We start from the raw sequence: 21,287 nt of genomic DNA, 5'->3' as shown, positions 1-21,287 counted from the left end.
TAGTCAATGCAAAGAAAACAAGGCTCCCAAGTTTGGCACGCACCTGTCAAATTCTCCCTGCTCTCTTTAGTGTAGCCCACCATGGTGCTGCTAGACCAGACGCCTTGTAATTCTGCAGCCAGCAAGGCTACTAAGACCACTTCTTGGTCTTTAAGGAATTAAACATATATAAGTCTCAAGTGTCTATTTTCTTTCTCCCAAATGTGATATTGTCCCCAGTAGGGACAGCAGATGTCTTTATTGGGCAGCTGTACTTGACTCCTGATAATCCAACCTAAGAAAGGCAGCAAGGACCCACTGCAGAGCACAGGGAAATGCATTCAATATTCTCTATTAACCTGTACGGAAAACGAATATTGACAAGAATAGATGGATGAATATGTGTTAGCTGCTCAGTCATGTCTGACTCTCTGCAATCCCATGGACTGGAGCCCACCAGGCTCTGCTGTCCATGAAATTCTCCAGGCAAGAATACTGGAGTGAGTAGCCATTCTCTTCTCCAGGGAAATCTTCCTAATCCAGGGACTGAACCCAGGTCTCCTGCACTGCAGGCAGATTCTTTACCATCTGAGTCACCAAGGAAGCCCAGATATCTGGATTTGTATAACTAAATCACCTTGCTGTATACCTGAAACAAACACAACGTTGTAAATCAACTATACTCCGATGTATGGCAAAACCAATACAGTATTGTAAAGTAAAATAAAGTAAAAAAAAAAAAAAAGAGTGGGAGAGTGGGGCTGGGAGTCAAACCTTGTTTCTGATGCTACCATGCACGCTGGACAAGTCAAAAAAAAAGAAAGAAAGAAAGAAAGAAAGGCAAAGCTTCTGCAGTAAATACCAATTCTGGGGAAAAATCGATTTTTGTCCAGAAGCCTGAAGTAGCCTTAGTGTTGTCACTGTAGTCAGAGAACTTGTCCCTCAGAGTGCGTCATGTTCAAAATTCAAAAACAGGGGATATACGTATACAAACAGCTGGTTCACTTAGCTGTACAGTAGAAATGAACAGCAGTATAAAGCAACTATATCCCAAATTAAAAAAAAATCAAGCCCAGGGTGCTGTGTATATTAACACACCCTCTGTTCCATGTCTTCAGGTAGTTGCTAAAGTAGTAAGTTAACTAATATTCTAGCTGCTGTTTTTAGTCAAAACGGTTTTCAGAGGATAAGAGTTTCAGGAAGAATGAGACACTGTCAGAAATAGTGAAATTCAGAGTTAAGGATGACAGTTTTAGAATATAAACTTCTGAGAAAAAAAGACTCACTTTTATTCTCTTCAAACAAGGAAGATAGTTTTAAAAACAGATATAAGTCTGTTTTTATTAAAATATTTTAAATGATAAAAGTAGATCTTCATTATAAAAAAATCATACATTTTTCATGAAATGATAATACTATCACTGTCCACAGTGAATTAATCAGAATGCCTCTTAGCCCTCTGGATCTGTTCAGTAAGAGAAATGGAGTGCTGATCTGCTAGAACTGTCCACATGTATTCAAACAACGTGCTCTGGTGTCAACAGCAAGTATGAGTCATCACAGCCATTGGCAGACCCTGGTCAGAGACTGGCTGCCCAGTCCTGTCGGATGGCGGCTGTCTTAACAATCACCTCTCTTCAAAGTACAGGGCAGGAGGGTGGGTAGGAAAGGGAAGGAAAATCTGTCTAGCTAACCAAAGGATGACTCTCTTATTCCAACCCATTTCTCAATGGGATAACGAAGGGTCTTGATGTTGAGGCCTGGGCAGATAAATGTATTTGTTTCGTTTTTGAAAAGTAGCTGCGAAAAGGCTGAAAAGTCACCAAGTGTGTTAAAGCAAAACCTCTGGCTTTCAACAACTTTCGCCCATCTCTGGCAGACTCTTTCAGCCCCCTGGACACATGTGCTTTCTCAGGCTGTACCATGCATGGCCTACTTGTTTTTTCTGAGAACTAAGATGCTCCCACCCATACTCTTAAGGGCTTCCCCGGCGGCTCAGTAGTAGCAAAAGGAGACGCAGGTTCAATCCCTGGGTCAGGAAGGTTGGGGAAGGAAATGGCAACCCACTCCAGTATCCTTGCCTGGGAAATCCCATGAACAGAGAATCCTGGCAGGCTACGGTCCATGGGGTCGCTAAAGAGTCGGACGTGACTTAGCAACTAAATAACAATCACCCATGCCCTAAAGAGACATGACAGGATCAGATGAATTCAACAACACGTCGATGCTGCCTCTCTACACGTGACCTGCCCCATGCCTCTCCTATCAGTAATTTGGGAAAGGCCATCTTCTTCATCTTTCTGTGCTTAGGGAGGATGGTCAATCGTCTTCATTTATCCCATTCTCGGCAATCACTTTGAGGTGACAGTATTCACCATGACAATAAATAGACGTTCCAGCCGTCTCCTACCACACCTCACAGGAGGTGAAGCGGGGCTGGAGGCTGGTTTTTGTTGCCGTCGTTCTTACGAGGCTTGCGGGAGGCGCACGCACCTTTCATCATCCATCTCTAAGCTGGACTCGCTCTCGGAGAGCTGTCGACAGAGGGCCTCTCTTCTCTCCATCTCCCTCTGCAGCTTCCTCTGCAGCCTCAGGTTCTCCTCTCTCATGTGACGTTCCTCCTCCAAATACTGCGCCATTTTCTCGGAATCTGAAAAGCCAGAGTTCTCGATTAAACCAAGGTCCGTGGAGTCACAGTTCACTCTTAAAAAGACAGGGCTGGTCCAGCCTCTGTGCCACAGACCAAGACCAAGACAGCTGTTCTCACTGCCCACACACAGGTGACATCTGGATTTCAAGTTAATTCCAAGTACCAAGCTTGATCAATGATATGCACTTAGGAAAAAAAAACTGTGAAAAGCAGTGCTAAAGGGTTAGGCGGCATCAATCCCACTTCCTCGCCTTCTAAAGTGCTCTCTGTCGAGGAAGGCATGCTGGAGCTACGTCTGGCCTGAGTGGTTACCAGAGCTCTCACTACCTTGCTGGAGTGGAGAGGGGAAGGGGACTAGATAGGGAAATAAACTCAGCCCATGGGCTCCCCTCAGGGCAACAATTCTGCTGCCTGTCAACACCAGACACGCTGGGGCAGGTCATCTATGGGTGCACACCCAGAGATCACACTTGTGAGCACACCCCCAGTGCAAGTGGTGGGAGTGGGGGTGGGGGTGGCGGGGAGGGGGCTGCACATGCAGAGCCTGTGTACTCAGTGAGCTAGGTAACAGTTATAAATCTTTTTATAAAACCAGAAACTGACGTAGTAAGCACTATGTGATCAACCTTTCCGATCAGTCTAATTTTGGCTGTATGTGTTACTGTCTCCTCACTGGTGCAGTGTTTTGGAGGCAGACAGCAACTCAAGACCTGCGTGCAGCCAGGTTCTGGGGATGGCTCTTGCTTATGACAAGTACCCCTTCCGCAGGAGCAGTTCCATATGTGGTGCAGTCAGAACTAATCGGCCCCAGGGTTAGACGCTATAGACTCAGGCTGAACCCACCAGATTATCTCTTGGAGGAATCTGAAATGTGCAACCAACATCTTCCTGGGGCTTTGGAATCCCCTTCTGCTGAGCTGTCTGCCCTCCGGAGTGACTCTGCAGGATTCTGTGGCATTCTTGCCACCAAAGGTAAAACATGACCCTCTGCCCTTTCCCGGTTTACCCTAGGCAGACCTCCCCCCTTTCCTGGTTTACCCCAGACAGAATGTGTTGCTACTAAGTAACGAAAATAACCTTCATACAAAACTCAGTGTTTACTCATCTTCTTGGCTCCTTCATTCCCCGCCCCCCACCACAGCCCCCCGTCTCAGCCAAGGAACTTGGGAAAAGTACAATCTCCACCTACTTCTCTTTTCCGAAAAGTACTTACAAGTTTAGAGTGGCCGTGACCACGTCTAACAAATAGTCCTACAGGATACTACCGCATATTATCAGTCTGGTTCAAATTTAAGGAAGGAAGGCAGTGACTGCTACCCTGACAATTTCTCTCCCATAAACTGAACCTATTTTGACTCCCAAGTCTACCAAATTAGTTCCAGTTTTACATAACTCAATGGAGGTCTGGCATTTTTAGCAAATAATGACTTTTGTTAGGTACTCAATGATTTCCAAGAGACCATCGTGACAGAATGCATCCAAGTTTTCGAAAATCCTTATTTTAGAAATTCAAATGAAAACACCCAAATTATCAAACACTATTATGTGCACTAAATGCTAAATCTCTCGGCTGTTTTCAATCTAACCAGAAACCCTGCTGTCTAATCCAGATGCAAAAATCTCCTTAATTGAAGGCATGCTGGGAAAATATTTACAAAGTACACTTTTAATATAAATGATTAAAGGTATTTCATCCAAAATATGTTCAGGGGCAGAATTTTTCACTTGCTCTATCAGCCTCTTGGAATATTTATTGTTTCTAAGAACGAGAGGGGCAGCTGTCAGAGCAAGTTGCCTTTCTTTTCCATAAAGAGAAGAGAACTGAGGATTCGTAAGGCTTTGAGAATAATCATTTAAGAGGAAACCCTGTCTTTCAAAGAAAAAATGGCAATCCTTTAGCATCTGGGGAAACCAGCAGAGGGGATCCTTAAACAATAAGCTATAGACAAGAACATCAGTCACCAGGAGCGATGGCTGAAAAGACTGCCTGGCAGTCTGGCAATTAACCCAGAAGCCAGAGGCACAGAGAAGGCACCAGGCCCACAGCCTCTGGGTGGGAGAGACCTAGGCACAGATGGCTGAGACCGTGGCATTCCTTGGCTGCCCTCTACCGGCAGGTCGCCACACCTGATTTCACGGGGCTGGGTTTACTCTTGGGTCTTCCCTGGTGGCTCAGATGGTAAAGAATCTGCCTGCAATGTAGGAGACCTGGGTTCAGTCCCTGGGTCAGGAAGATCGCTTGGAGAAGGAAATGGCAACCCACTCCAGTATTCTTGCCTGGGAAATCCCATGGACAGAGGAGCCGGGAGGACTACAGTCCATGGAGTTGCAGAGTCGGACATGACTGAGCAACTAACACTTCATTTACTCTCAGGAGTCATCCTCTTTCTCCCACACTGAGCTCGCTAAAGCTTTGAAGTCACAGCTTATACTTCTGCCATCTTCAGCCACCTCACAAATTCAGTCAAAATTATTGTCAACTGAAGGTGATTTCTAGTCTCCCAAAAGATGGTTCCTATATGATCCTAAGGTGGCCTGTACCTGGCTTTTTTTTTTTTTGGCTGGTACGTGGGATCTTACTTCCTGGACGAGGGGTTGAGCCCATGTCCCCAGCACTGGCAGCAACCTAAACATTGGACCACCAGGGAAGTCCCAAAGCCTGTACCTTCTGCATTCCCTTTCAAGTTTATGGTAAGAAAATACTCCTGCCCAGATTCCATCCAAACCAATGGAATTAAAATCCACGAGGATGAAGCCTCTCCACTGGTCTACAAAAACTCCCCTGAGGCTTCTAACGTTCATCCAGAGTTGAGAGCCATTTGGAGAGAGGTTCAAGCTCAGACTCAGCTTGACTTAGAAAAAGGCCCAAGTGCCCTAGGAGCTTTCAAACGGAACTAGATTATACGACCCAAGGAGGCAGATGCAGGTGGATAAGGAAAGTCTCATGAACTCATCCTCTAAACCCAACCTAAACCAACTGTGAGCAGCTAGGAGCCACACGCAGCTGCTTCAGGTCAGCTTTCCTTGTCCTCACAAAACAGCATTTATAGAGGCCTCTGCTGATATCCAGTCTCTCCAGGGACCAAACATTGCAGTAGCAAGGAAGTAGAGGAAATAAGATATCCTTCCCAAATTTATTCCAAAAATGTTGTCTGGGGAACAACAAGGCAAGTATACACAGGAAAGAAAAATACACTCGAAAGATTTCAGAAAGGGGCTAAAAGACCTTTGCCTGTCCAACACAGCAAAAACTCAAAAAACATCCAAACCTAAAACAACTAACTCTTGAGATCTCTTTGACTTGTTTTCACGGAATACACATCCATGGTGATTCCCAAACTGGGGGTACGTGATCAGAATTGCCTTTATTAAAAAAAAGATACAGATGACAAGGCTCCACCCCTAGAGTAAGCCCAGAAGCCTGTATAGGGTTAGACAGGATGGTGGCCTCCTACAGAAGTCCACATCCTACTCTCTGAAGCCTGTGGCCGTGCTGCCTGACGTGGCAAAAGAGACCTGTCGACATGGTGAGGTTAAGGACCCTGAAATGGGAACTCATCCTGGATTATCTGGGTGGGTCCGATGCAGCCCCAGGGTCTTTAAGGGGAAGGCAGGAGGGTCAGAGTGAAAAGATATGACAAGGATGGTAGAGGTGCGAGTGGTACCCATGCAAAGGAGGAGTCATGAGCCGAAGAGTGCGGACACCTTCAGAAGCTGGAGCAAGCAAGCAAGCAGTTTCTCCTTTCGAGCTTCTTATAAGGAAATGAGCCCTGCTGACACCTTGCTTTTAGCCCAGTGGACCTGTTTTGAACCCAGACCTCCAAAAACTGCAATATAATAAATTGGTGTTGTTTTCAATCAGTGAGTCTGCCTCTTTTTTCTTCTTCACCATCCTAAGTGTGGTTGAATTATCTCCTCCCCATGTCTTGCTTCTCATGAGACTTTTGGGGTCAAGCGATTCCTGGCCAAGAAACAAGAGCAGAATTGTCCCACTCCCCAAAGGATTTGAATGAAAACTGGTAATAAAATCAGGTCCAGTTCCAAGAGAAGACATGGGAGAAGAACCAAGCTGGGTCTCAGGAGCCTCACACATGAATGGCACACATTTATGCTGTGTCAAGGTCACTTCCATCCTACCATATCACTTGCATCTCAACCACACAACTGCTGTCTGAACAGCCCGCATGAGTTCTATAGAAGAGATGGAATGGCTGGCTCTCCTGTTCTGTTTCTCAGCTAGTACTCTATCTTACTAATAAATATGTGAGATCTTTTGTTGGAAATAAAATAAATGACTAAGTTTGTGCTCATTTGTTAACAGCAAGCAATAGGACACGTAACACACTGTATTTCTTAAAGGTTCCCAAGATGACCTTGATGTCCCATCCCATCACAGTACTGGACTAAAGCTTGCAACACTTCAGAGAAGAAAACATAAAGATAAGAATCACTGAAAATTTAAATGTGCACTTCATCTGACTCAGCAAGTCCATGCCCTGGAGTTTACCCTGAAGGTATTCTTACACAGGTATCAAAATATGGGTACAGAGATGTTCTCTGTGGTTGCACATGGCAGCTCAAAGGGGTCTGTTGATAAGAGATGAATTAAGTAAGCTACAGCATATCCATACTATCAAATACTGCACAGCCTTTAAAGGAGGAGTAAGGCAGTTCTGTATGTATTAGCAGGGGAAAAATTGTAAGAGATAGTGAAAAGAGAAAAATGCAAAAAAAAAAAAAAAGTTCATTGTGCTACTATTTATATAAAAGAAGTCTACACACACACACACATCTGAGGACTAAATTAAAAATGTGTTAATTGTGAAAATTTGGGGGGCTGGGGGTCAGGGGTGAAACAGACTTTTTCCCTGCATACTTTGTACTGTATTATCTATTCAAATAAATCTGAACAGTCTAAAAGCTGAAATAGGAGAAATGCAAGCAAATACACAGTGACCAATCACGTATCCAGAAATTAGTTCCTTTGCTTTCCAAAAATAAAAAGAATATACTTCAAAAGCACTGATTCGTCAAATACCATGAACAACCGTTAGCTGAGGCCCAATTCTGGTAGTAAAGAAGATAAATACTCTTCTCTGCATTAATGCTCCCAAAGAACACTGAGGCCTCTAGCATTGCTTCTGTTAGCACCATCTAAGAGATGAATACCAGGGAGCTGGTGAGAAGGAGTACTACCTCTGATATAAAATAGATAACTAATGGGGACCTACTGTATAGCGCAGGAAGCTCTCTCTTCAATATTCTGTAATGACCAATATGGGAAAAGAATCCCCAAAAAGAGTGGGTGTATGTAAACGGATAACTGATTCACTCCGCTCGCTGTATAACAGAAACTGATACACACTGTCAATCAACTATCTTCCAAGCAAAATTAATTAAAAGAAAAGAAATAGTGCCTCTGATCCTGGACCCTCCTGAAATTATGTGATTTTCTAGTATTCTTAACTATCTGCCCTGCCCTATTATAATTTTTTTTAAAATAAACTATTCCAGGATGACAGACATAGAATTATGTACTGCCAGTGAAACACAGTGTGAATGCAATTTATGCAGATTCAAGGGGAAATCCATGTGTTTAATCAGACTCTCTCCTTGGTACATGGGTTGCTTCTGTGGGCAGACGGCCAGTGGCAGCCAGCTACGTACGCTGCAGCTGGGCCGCTCTCAGCTGCTTCTTCAGCCTCTCCACTTCATTCTTTAGAAACCGGATGTGTCTCATCATGTTTTCTGGAGAGTCGATCTCCATGGAGATGTCTCTAGGCGATGGCGGAGCGGACACCGGCTGGTCTAATTTCTCCTGCAGGATTCTTCAGTGAAAAGAAAAGTCCAACAATGAAAGACAGTTTGTCTTTAAAAGATAACACACTGATGTGATGCTCATCATCACCTATTTTAAAAATACATAAATAAATTCTTCGTAATTGAAAAATCAATAGAGACAAAACCACACATTCTAGCTGGGAGGTTTGTTTTAACAGCATGCTCATATTAATCACCAAAATTCACTAAATTATTTGACTCCTCTGCCCATCTTCCAGTACTTTCAATCACCCTTACCTAACAGTCAAGTCAAAGGACAGAGCTGAAGAATCCACCTTCCCTTTCTTCCTGTTAAATGGCCACTGGTAATTAAGCCTTACATAAAAAACTCTAACACTGGCTTCTGATTATCATGCCGGGCATACCCTGGCCAGTCAGGATGATTTGCTGACTAAATGGTCCACATGTTGGGCTTGAGGGAATGGAGACCCTGGAGGAATTTCCTCTCAGTGCTTTTAGTTGAAACTTCAGAACTATAGATCATGAATCTTTTTGGAGAGTTGTGTCAAGTAGACAGATACACTTCTCAACTTCCCTCCTGAAAAACCAATCCTAAGATTTCCCGGATCCAGTGGCTAAGACTCTGTACTCCCAATGCAAGGGGCCCAGGTTCGAACCCTGGTCAGGGAACTAGAGCCCACATTCAACTAAAGATCCTGCTTGCTGCAACTAAGACTTGGCACAGTCAAATAAATTAAAAAATAAACATTTTCAAAAAGAAAAAACAAGGGCAAGGCTAACTGCATGGAAGCCCCTTTGCTTCTGGCCACAGCAAAAGTAAAGAGTTAAAGACAAAACCAAAAAAAAAAAAAATGTACTGGGTTAATAAGTGGTGGTGCCACCTTCTCTATCAATTATTTTTAGTCTGAAGTACATAAAGCTCTAATATTTGACAAAATGACAATTTCATAAAGTTCCATGCAATAATCTGGTATTTATATATATATAAAACCTTCCACTGCTTTCTTCAAAGAAAGATTGACTGACAATAGACCTATCTGCCTCCTTTTTATAAACTGCTGGTTAAGTTTTTGGTTTAGTTTAGTTTTTACCTTTGAGTTTATCCCTTGCTGAGAAAACTAGTTGGTTAAATACTGTAATGGTCTCTCCATCTATTAGATGAAATAACTTTTCATGATTTAATTTATTAGTACTACTATAATAAGGCAAAACATAACTGATTCAACTACTGCTGGAACAATTCCATATAGGTACACCCTGGGTCTTCACTTTTTTTAAAAGCCTGTGGAAGATTCCCTGGAGAAGGGCATAGCAGCTCACTCCAGTATTCTGGGCTAGAGAACTGGATGAACAAAGGAGCCTGGCGGGCTAGAGTCCATGGGCCGCAAAGAGACACAACTGAGCGACTAACACACAACCCACACGTGAATCTGTTTTGCAGATCTCGAGATGAACTCAATCTATGGTTATTCATCCAAATCAAATATTTATGACAAATACTTCTGGTCAGTAAACTAAAGTTCCTAGTGAAGTAGGTGAATGAATATTTTCAAGAAGTTTCCTTTCTATACCCAAACACACATCCCATCTACAGAACTTCCCTGCCATTGGCCCTGTTCGACTCACCCCAAAGAACACAGTGCTTAAATCTAAGGGCCCCACCAGATCTTTTTTTGGTGGGGGACTGTGTGGCATAACATGTAGGATCTTGGTTCCCCAAACAGGGACTGAACCCATGCCCCTTGCACTGAGAGCTCAGAGTCTTAACCCCTGGACCACCGGGGAAGCACTCCCACCCCAGTTCTTGCACAAAGGGATTGTAGATTACATGTGTTGCTGAGTTTTTCATATCCATGTACATATATTTAACAGTAAAAACACTAACCTTAAATATGTACAAGTAAGTCTATAAAAAATAAAGTTTTGTAGACTTTAGTAAGTCTTAAAACGCAAAGATGATCATTTTGCTATTAAAACCTCAGCCTTCCTCATGAAGTACGCTCTAGAGATATGTGATCAGTCATGGTACACAGCACACATCCTAAGCAGTTCAGAAAATAACTGGGGAAGCGAGTTCAATATGGTAGAAGTTGCAATTGAAGTTATCCTTCAGAACAACTCAGGAGTGGACAATAGCGCCTTCACTAATTTCTTCATAGCCTCCAACATCAAATGAAAAGAAATTCTACCAGGACAGTAAGAGGGGAGTATAAAGATGGACCAACAGAAGGATAGTTCAGTTTAGCTGCTCAGTCACGTCCGACTCTTTGCGACCCCACGGACTGTGGCACACCAGGCTTCCCTGTCCATCACCAACTCCCAGAGCTTGCTTGAACTCATGTCCATTGAGTCGGTGATGCCATCCAACCATCTCATCCTCTGTCATCCCTTTCTCCTCCCACCTTCAATCTTTCCCAGCATCAGGGTCTTTTCCAATCAGTCAGTTCTTCCCAGCAAGTGGCCAAAGTATTGGAGTTTCAGCTTCAGCATCAGTCCTTTCAATGAATATTCAGGACTGACTTCCTTTACAATTGACTGGTTTGATCTCCTTGCAGTCCAAGGGACTCTCAAGAGTCTTCTCCAAAACCACAGTTCAAAAGCATCAATTCTTCGGCACTCAGCTTTCTTTATACTCCAACTCTCACATCCATATGTGACTACTGGAAAAACCATAGCTTTGACTAGACGGACCTTTGTTGGCAAAGTAATGTCTCTGCTTTTCAATATGCTGTCTAGGTTGGTCATAGCTTTTCTTCCGATTCCAAGAAGCAAGCGTCTTTTAATTTCATGGCTGTAATCACCATCTGAAGTGACTTTGGAGCCCCCCAAAATAAAGCCTCTCACTGTTTCCATTGTTTCCCTATCTATTTGCCATGAAGTGATAGGACCAGATGCCATGATCTTAGTTTTCTGAATGTTGAGCTCTAAGCTAACTTTTCCCCTGTCCTCTTTCAACAAGAGGCTCTTTAGTTCTTCTTCACTTTCTGCCATATGTGTAGTGTCATCTGCATATCTAAGTTTATTGACATTTTCTCCCAGCAATCTTGATTTCAGCTTGTGCTTCATCCAGCCTGGCATTTCGCATGATGGACTCTCCATAGAAGTTAAATAAGCAGGGTGACAATATACAGCCTTGACATATTCCTTTCCCAATTTGGAACCAGTCTCTTGTCCCATGTCCAATTCTAACTGTTACTTCTTGACCTGCATACAGATTTCTCAGAGGCAGATCAGGTGGTCTGGTATTCCCATCTCTTTAAGAATTTTCCATAATTTGCTGTGATCCACACAGTCAAAGGCTTTGGCATAGTCAATAAAGCAGAAGTAGATGTTTTTCTGGAACTCTCTTGCTTTCTAATTTGATCTCTGGTTCCTCTGCCTTTCCCAAATCCAACTTGAACATCTGGAAGTTCATGGTTCATGTACTGATGAAGCCTCATTTGGAGAATTTTGAGCATTACTTTGCTAGTGTGTGAGATGAATGCAACTGTGCGGTAGTTTGAACATTCTTTGGCATTGCCTTTCTTTGGGACTGGAATGAAAACTGACCTTTTTCCAGTCCTGTGGCCACTGCTGAGTTTTCCAAATTTGCTGGCATATTGAGTACAGCACTTTAACAGTATCATCTTTTAGGATTTGAAAGAGCTCAGCTAGAATTCCATCACCTCCACTAGCTTTGTTTCTAGTGATGCTTCCTAAGGCCCACATGACTTCACATTCTAGGATGTCTGGCTCAAGATGAGTGATCACACCATCGTGGTAATCTGGGTCGTGAAGACCTTTTTTGTTTAGTTCTTCTGTGTATTCTTGTCACCTCTTCTTAATATCTTCTGCTTCTGATAGGTCCATACCATTTCTGTCCTTTACCAAGCCCATCTTTACATGAAATGTTCCCTTGGTATCTCTAATTTTCTTGAAGAGATCTCTAGTTTTTCCCAGTCTGTTGTTTTCCTCTATTCTTTGCACTGATCACTGAGGAAGGCTTTCTTATCTCTCCTTGCTATTTTTTGGAAATCTGCATTCAGATGTGTTTATCTTTCCTTTTCTCCTTTGCCTTTCACTTCTCTTCTTGTCTCAGCTATTTGTAAGCCCTCCTCAGAGAACCAGTTTGCCTCTTTGCATTCCTTTTTCTTGGGGACGGTCTTGATCACTGCCTCCTGTACAATGTCATAAACCTCCTTCTATAGTTGTTCAGGCACTCTGTCTGTCAGATCTAATCCCCTGAATCTATTTGTCACTTCTACTGTATAATCGTAAGGGATTTTATTTAGGTCATACCTGAATGGTCTAGTGGTTTCCCCTGCTTTCAGGAGGATAGGTTATCAACATTTTCCCCATTTGTCAAATTAAAACAGCGTGCATCCACCAAGGCATTAAAATGTCCCACTGTTACTCCTTGGTCACATTCAGCATGCTCCCCCGACCCCACCTCCAACACACACACATTTACATACACTACACAGAACAGCAAGACTCAACAAACCGCTTTTCAGCTTCAAGTTTATCCATCCTCTTCCAGAGACGGTTCACTAGTGCTTCTTGTTCTTGTTCCAAAGTATTTTCAAGGTCAATCTTCTCCCGTCTCAACTGGAGAAAAAGAAAGAAGTTTTACTGAGAATTGTAGGCCACTTAAACTTTGTTAATTAGATTTTTTGATTGGAACACTAGGATCCCTTTCCATGGAGAAAACTGCAAAGAAACGGTCAATTTTCCGGCACAGACACATTAAGTGCATTTAGTTCTTAAACTTTAATTGAGAAAACTGAGATACGTTCATTCTTTGATGTAGGTGGATCACAGTGGTTGCTTCAGCAGTTACTCAAGGCACATGGAAAGTCTTCCTTAAAGAGAGTTTGAGGAGCTTTGCTTGCCAGTTGTCCCAGGACATAAATGGATTTGTCTCCCTAGTCCTGCATGCATTTCAACATTAAACCAGAAAGGTTATACTTCCATTTACAGAAATAACTCCAGCACTGAAGACAATTCTACCAAGTGGTTAATGGGTACATAGAAATGTGTCCTAAGATATAAAAACATGTGCGAAAAGGATAAACACCACATTCACAATACTGGTTACTTCTGGGGAGGTGGGGAAGAAGGAAAATGTGATTTAGGGGAAGGCAAACGGTTGCAGAGGGAACCCCACACTGCATGCTGCTTCATAAAAAGAAGCAATTTGGGGAAGCAATTAATTTAATCTATTAACATAGAAAGTGAAAGTGTTAAGTTGCTCAGTCCTGACTGTTTGCGACCCCATGGACTGTAGTCCTCCAGGCTCCTCTGTCCATGGGATTCTCCAGACAAGAATATTGGAGTGGGTTGCCATGCCCTTCTTCAGGGGAGCTTCCCAACCCAGGGATCGAAGCCAGGTCTCCCTCATTGCAGGCAGATTCTTTACTGTCTGAGCCAACACAGAACAACAAGCAGTAACTGAGACCAACAGCAGACACAGGGTAACAGGGATGTAGCAGAGAACTGAGGAATCAGAAAGGTCTGCCCTCTGGGGACTTTTTTGGTTGGCCAAAAAGTTCGTTCGGGTTTTCCATTACAGCTTGTGGGAAACGCAAATGAACTTACTGGCCAGCCCAATACATTCTAGTAGTGGTAAAGACATTAAAAGAAACCATTTATATGTTTTAGTAGAGAGAGAGAGATATGAAGAAAAAGAGGGCTGGTGATGGGGACAGAAAGTGCCATGATCAACAGAGTTCACAGCATCAGGAAGAAGGAAATGTGTGGTATCACTTTTTGTATACTTGTCTATCTGCTTGGGATATTAAGTAATTTTAACAGAAATCATTTTTTAAAAAGGGGGCAATGTTATATTACTGCCCCCATGCTGTCTCTTCAACCAACTGGAAGTTATCTTTTCAACCACTGACTTAAGAGATTATTTTTGATTGCACAGCTACACAGCTGTCCAGGTATTAATAGCAGAGTTCACACTTCTTTAGCAGGTGAGAGGCAAGCTCCTCACTGAGCAAAGACCCCTATATAGACATAAAGTGAGACCAATTCCATGGACAAAATGCAGCCTTTTACAGCAACCAAAGCAGACATACCTTACTCCACCAGTCAATGAGCCAAGATCGCACGGTCAATGGAAAACATAGCTTCATTGTATTTTCTTTGCATGGGCAAAGCGAGAGGAATCAGACTAAGCCGGAAGCATCCTATGCAGTGAAGCTGGGAGCTGGCTAGTGCACAAAAGCTCCTCAAGATATTAAACAGCTTCTTTTCCCTGCAAGGAGGAAAAACCCAGGAACACCTCACAGAACTCCTATGTATCTTTGTGACCCTCTGACCACATTTTGGGCCAAGGTTTGAAGTACTGATACAATTCACAGTCTTTTATTTAAAGAAACAAAATGCTAAGTCATTACCCTTTAAGGACCCTATTGCCATGTTTAACTAAAACATGACAAGGGGTACTTAGTAGGTGAGAAAAAATTCAAGCAAGGCATCGTTTTGTAGTATAGATGCCTAGTAGAGAAACTAATGCCCAACAGCTTGTTTTTAGAGTAATTGTGCACCATGCAAACCTACAATTCCAAAAAACAAAATCAAGACAAAGCTGTCTTTATCCACATATGACTGACTTGGCATGTGGTTTTGAGGCGGTACTAACCTGCCCTCGGGCTTCCCAGGTGGCGCTAATGGTAAAGAACCCACCTGCCTATGCAGGAGACGTAAGAGACGCAGGTTTGATCCCTGGGTGGGGAAGATCCCCCGGAGGAGAGCATGGCAACCCACTCCAAGTATTCTTGCCTGGAGCATCCCATGGACAGAGGAGCCTGGAGGGCTATGGTCTATAAGATCAGAGAGCTGGACATGACTGAAGCGACTTAGGATGCATGCACGCAACCTGCCCTCATCTATGAGATGAGAAGGCTGGCCTCGATGACATCTGAGGTCCCTTCCAGGACCACCCATTCTATCATTCTCTGTCAATCTCAAGACGGCACCTGTCTCAGTCCGCCCTAGTTCTGTTGAGATTTTTAGAAACAGAAGCAGCAAAAGAAATCATCTAAATCCACTCTTTCATTTGAGAGCTAAGGAACCACTGATCCAGGGAAAGTGATGCTGCCAGCACAGGAATGGGGATCAGTCACCTTGGTGACCAAAGCAGCTGGATCCCATCTAACCAGCAAGTTCTGAGCATCTAGAGGGTCACATAGGATTTGGGGTAAATTATCCAGTAATTCTTGGAAGTAGTGGAGCAGGGGGTACCTTAGTGAGCCCAAGAGTATGCAGGAGCAGATAAGAAAGCAGGAAAAACAGAAGTTGAACATGAATCTCAGCTTCTTTTTGGTATCAGTTAGTAGACGTATGTGTGAGAGACTGTGTGTGTGTCTGTTAAGTCACTTCAGTTGTGTCCAACTCTTTGCAACCCTATGGACTATAGCCTGCCAGGCTCCTCTGTCCATGGGAGTCTCCAGGCAAGAGTAATGGAGTGGGTTGCTATGTCCTCCTCCAGGGGATCTTCCTGACCCAGAGATTGAATCCATGTCTCTTATATCTCCTGCACTGGCAGGCAGGTTCCTTACCACTAGTGCCACCTGGGAAGCCTGTTAGTAGAAACCCGAGTTTCACCCTCTGGAGGCCTTGGTTCACTGAAGTGGGCAGAAAGTTGATAGCTGGTTGCCACGTGAAGAACTTCAGAACCTCCCGAAGTTCTTTATCAGTGCTGCCCTTCCACCTCCTGTCCATCTAATCCCACAGCCTATTTATTTACAGCCAAAGAGTATAAACCAGGACTTCTGTTTCTGACCTAAGTAGATTTGCAGTGCTTGCATTGCTGTGATATCAAACAACCCTCAGATCTGACAGCATGCATTAAACTGACAGGGTACTGAGCTGGAAATTCTTGCTGGAATGGAAACACCAGCTCAGGGCTGCTCTCATTGCTTCTACAATGCTGATTCCCATCTGTAACAGTCTTCCCCATCTCCTTTTAAATTCAGTGTTCACGCCACAGGTACCCACTCTTCCATTACCAAACATCAAATTCTCAAGCAAGCCCAAGCCCCTGCTGACTACACTGTCTATGAGCATGCAGCACCAGTGGATACAGCCGATGTGTAGAATATTCATTTGAAGGGTGGCTTTGTAATTAAGTCAGGTCAATGGACTGTCAGCCAAACTCCTTACTCTTCCTCCCATTGCAAGTTAATTAACATTGCACCAAGAGTTCTTATTATGTTTCCCAAATAAATAACTTCTTTAATGGATAAACTTAAGTGTATAAAAGTAGAGCTGGTTCATTTGAATTCACAGCCCTTCTCAGTGGGCTGACACTCACCACCCAAAAAGCAGAGAAAGCAGGGGGCAGCCAAGAGACAGCTCCAACATTACCACACCTCTCTCTCAGTGGAGCATTTTCCCACTTACAGAGAACCCAGATGCTCGCAGAGGTCAGGGAAGGGATACGTGGCAAAAAAGCCTGATGAGAACCTTAGCAGGACCATGTGCTCAACTACAGAATTTTGAAAGGTTTTAGTGGATCATTTCAATCTACTTTGAAAAGTTTTAGTCTGACCACCAAATTACCATCATTCCTATGTGAAAATATATTTTGAACGCCAACCATTTGACTTAAAAATCCAGTTTTGGAAGGCAGCCCATGACAACTGCCCGTTCTATGTGCACCAGAAATATACAGAGAAGGGAATTCCCTCGCGGTCCGGTGGCTAGGACTCCACTGTGTTGCTGAGGGCCCAGGTATGGTCCCTGGTCAGGGAACTATGATCCTACATGCTGTGTGGTGTGGCCAAAGAAAAAGAACAGAAAAAATATATATACTGATAAAAAGACACCAAAAAATCACAAAGAATAGCAAGATAAATAGGGTTGTCCCTTGGGTGAAAGTATTAATAATATTGGTGGTAATTTATCTTTATATCTTTTCCTGCTCCCACACAATTTTTAAAAATATTTATGTATTTTGGCTGTTTTGGGCTTCCTAGTTGCAGCTCACAGGCTTGGCTGCCTTATGGCACATTCCACACCCAGGGATAGAACCTGCATCCCCTGTATTGGCAGGTAGATTCTTAACCCCTGGCCCACCAGGGAAGTCCGCCCCACACAATCTTTTAATGAACATTTACTATGCTTATAACAAAAAAATGGGAAGACAGTCAACTTACAAATGAACAATTTCCTAATTTAGGGTATTAATTCACATATCTAAAACACAGAATGAATTCATATACTCTAAGAGGAGAAATTATACTGAAGGCTCAGCTGGTTATCTGGAAGACTGAGAATCTTCCAGAGAGCCTTGAGTTACTAACCTTCTTTACCACTGCTTGTGCATCTGTATAAAAATTAGATTTGTTCTTTGAAATGGGTACAACTTCGGGACAATAGTAATACCTTATTAATATTTAATATATGAAAAGTGACACTTTCATAGTTTATCAGCTCAATAAATTTTGCTTTTGTTCAGTGATATTGAAAAATGAAGGTCTTTTATGAAACAGATATACATATAATTGGTCATATTTATATGGTTTCCAGGCTTAAGTTTCCATCACTTTGACATCAGTGCAATATTATACAAATTTGCATAATGGGTTCATAATTCTAGGGGACTCTTTTACCAAATAATTACTATCAGTGGAAAGCAAGCAGGTTTCAAAGTCTTGGGTATACAGGATTTTTTTGCTACATCAAGAACACAGTGGAGAAATCCTCGGGAAAGAACACATACCACAGCGCACGCTGCAAATACACCGTCACATCAGGGGCTACCTTCAGCTCATCATCTAAAATAAGCCTCAGGGCAAAACCAATACAGTATTGTAAAGTAAAATAAAGTAAAAATTAAAAATTAAAAAAAAAAAGCCTCTGTGAGAGGCAAATATCATGTATCATGCGGAATTCAAAAAGGATACAAATCAACTTATTTACAAAAACAGACTCACAGACATAGTAAACTTATCATTACTAAAGAGGGAAGGTTGGGGGAGGGATAAATTAGGAGTTGGTGGGTAATATATAGATGCAGGATTTAGCCATTTGCCACATACGTTTAGCTAAGGAGAGTACCTTTTCTAAGTTACCCACCAAATTCTTGTTCTGTTTTTTTTTTTTTTAATCGACTTCATGAAATGAACTTATGGTTGCTGGAGGGAAGGAATAGTTAGGGACTTTGGGAAGGTCATGCACACACTGCTCTATTTAAGATGGATAACCAACAAACACCCATTGTACAGCACATGGAACTCTGCTCAATGTCATGTGCCATCCTGGATGGGAGGAGGGTTTGGGGGAGAATGGACATATGTATATATAGAGTTGAATCCCTTCACTGTTCACCTGAAAGTACCACAACATTATTAATCGGCTATACCCCAATCAAAATAAAAAGTTTAAAGTTATAAAGAACTGACCTCATACATTCTAATTACAAGCAACTAGAAAGTCTCAGTACAGTATCTCTGGATGCTATCGCCTTTACTGTACGTAGCACACCCATGCCCTACAATTCCACAGGCAAAGTCTTTACCACCAGTGCATGACCAGGAACATACATGGTTGGATCATGGTGAGGTACCTCTTTCTTTGTAAAGAAAACTCACTTTTAATTTTGTCCCTGCCATCAACTGCTCAAACTGATGCACAAGGCAAATGTTATCTGGGTGCTTCAAAATAATACCTGACAAGATGGAACAGAGTCTTGGTACTTAATTGAAACAAGGCCTAAGGAAGGACTTCTTTCATTTCATATCCTGTGGAGGGACTTAATCTGTGTCCCGGACAGAGCTCAATGTCTGCTCTCACAGGTGTGGAGGGGAGGCCCCTCAGCTGGCTTCATCACACTCTGACAGCTCCTTAATTACACATCACCTGAAAAGAGAGCCTGCTAAAGCTCCTTCAGTACCACCTACTACTGCCCCTGGTTTGTTTACTACCAAGGCACAAACTCTCACTTATATTCCAGTATGCTCTGAGGCTTTTCTCCACCTCTCCCTGATAAGCAGTAGGTAGGGCTTCCCTGGTGGCTCAGACAGTAAAGAGTCCGCCTGCAATGTGGGAGACCTGGGTTTGATCCCTGGGTTGGGAAGATCCCCTGGAGGAGGGCATGGCAATCCATTCTAGTATATTTACCTGGAGAATCCCATGGACAGAAGAGCCTGGCAGGCTACAGTCCACAGGCTCACAAGAGTCGGAGATGACTGAATGACTAAGCAAAACACAGCGCACGATGTCTGTATTTGACCTTCAGGTGACCCACCCATCTTCAAGGATTTGCTACAAATCCCCATCAAGCTGACTTTCGGGTTTACCATGATTATGTCTGGCTGTGTACCTTGTCTAAAATGTGAACACACAGGTTGTAATACTTTACGAAATTAAAAGCAGGGCAGTAAATTACAATACATTATTATTCAGTTTAGTCGCTTAGTCATGTCGGACTCTTTGCGACCCCATGGACTACAGCACGCCAGGCCTCCCTGTCTATCACCAACTCCCAGAGCTTGCTCAAATTCATGTCCATCGAGTCGGTGATGCCATCCAACCATCTCATCCTCTGTAGTTCTCTTCTCCTCCTGCCTTCAACCATTCCCAGCATCAGGGTCTTTTCCAATCAGTCAGTTCTTCCCATCAGATGGCCAAAGTATTGGAGTTTCAGCTTCAGCATCAGTCCTTTCAATAACTATTCAGGACTGACTTCCTTTACGATTGACTAGACTGATCTCCTTGCAGTCCAAGGGACTCTCAAGCACCTTCTGCAACATCACAGTTCAAAAGCATCAATTCTTCGATGCCCTGCTTTCTTTATAGTTCAACTCTCACATCCCTACGAGGCTACTGGAAAAACCACAGCTTTGACTAGACGGACTTTTGTTGGCAAAGTAATGTATCTGCTTTTTAATATGCTGTCTAGGTTGGTCATAGCTTTTCTTCCAAGGAGCAAGCATCTTTTAATTTCATGGCTGCAGTCACTATCTGCAGTAATTTTGGAGCCCCATAAATAAAGTCTTTCACTGTTTCCATTGTTACCCCATTTATTTGCCATGAAGTGATGGGACCAGATGCCATGATCTTAGTTTTTTGAATGTTGACTTTTAAGCCAACTTTTTCATTCTCCTCGTTCATGTTCATCAAGAGGCTCTTCAGTTCCTCTTCACTTCCTGCCATAAGGGTGGAGTCATCTGAGTATCTGAAGTTGTTGATATTTCTCCCGGCAATCTTGATTCCTGCTTGTGCTTCATCCAGTCCAGCATTTCGCATGATGTACTCTGCACAGAAGTTAAATAACCAGGGTGACAATATACAGCCTTGACATATTCCTTTCCCAATTTGGAACCAGTCTGTTGTTCCATGTCCAGTTCTAACTGTTGCTTCTTGATCTGTATACAGATTTCTCAGGAGGCAGATCAGGTGGTCTGGTATTCCCATCTCTTTAAGAACTTTCTAGTTTGCTGTGATCCACACACTTTAAGCCTTTGGTGTCATCAATAATGCAGAAGCAGATGTTTTTCTGGAAATGTCTTGCTGTTTTGATGATCCAACGGATGTTGACCATTTGATCTCTGGTTCCTCTGCCTTTTCTAAAACCAGCTTGAACATCTGGAAGTTCACAGTTCACGTACTGTCGAAGCCTGGCTTGGAGAATTTTGAGCATTACTTTACTAGCATGTGAGATGAGTGCAATTGTGCGGTAGTTTGAGCATTCTTTGGCATTGGAATGAAAACTGACCTTTTCCAGTCCTGTGGCCACTGCTGAGTTTTCCAAATTTGCTGGCATGTTGAATGTAGCACTTTAACAGCATCATCTTTTAGGATTTGAAAGAGCTCAGCTGGAATTCCATCACCTCCAGTAGCTTTGTTTCTAGTGATGCTTCCT

At 43.0% G+C, this 21,287-nt stretch overlaps 1 protein-coding gene across 1 annotated transcript in view; it reads right to left on the bottom strand.

The window, feature by feature from the left end:
• Window positions 1-21,287, bottom strand: part of CCDC6 (coiled-coil domain containing 6) — a 106,610-nt gene that overhangs the window by 12,358 nt on the left and 72,965 nt on the right. Inside the window, exons 4-6 of the mRNA XM_068981925.1 lie at window positions 12,915-13,018; window positions 8,297-8,457; window positions 2,473-2,629 (exon numbers count right to left, since the gene is read on the bottom strand). Of these exons, the coding sequence (XP_068838026.1) occupies window positions 2,473-2,629; window positions 8,297-8,457; window positions 12,915-13,018 (422 nt within the window). The remainder of the gene's footprint in view (window positions 1-2,472; window positions 2,630-8,296; window positions 8,458-12,914; window positions 13,019-21,287) is intronic.

Source organism: Capricornis sumatraensis, chromosome 10 (genome assembly GCF_032405125.1).
Source record: "Capricornis sumatraensis isolate serow.1 chromosome 10, serow.2, whole genome shotgun sequence".
Lineage (NCBI taxonomy): Eukaryota > Metazoa > Chordata > Mammalia > Artiodactyla > Bovidae > Capricornis > Capricornis sumatraensis.
This window is presented reverse-complemented; position numbering and strand designations above follow the sequence as displayed.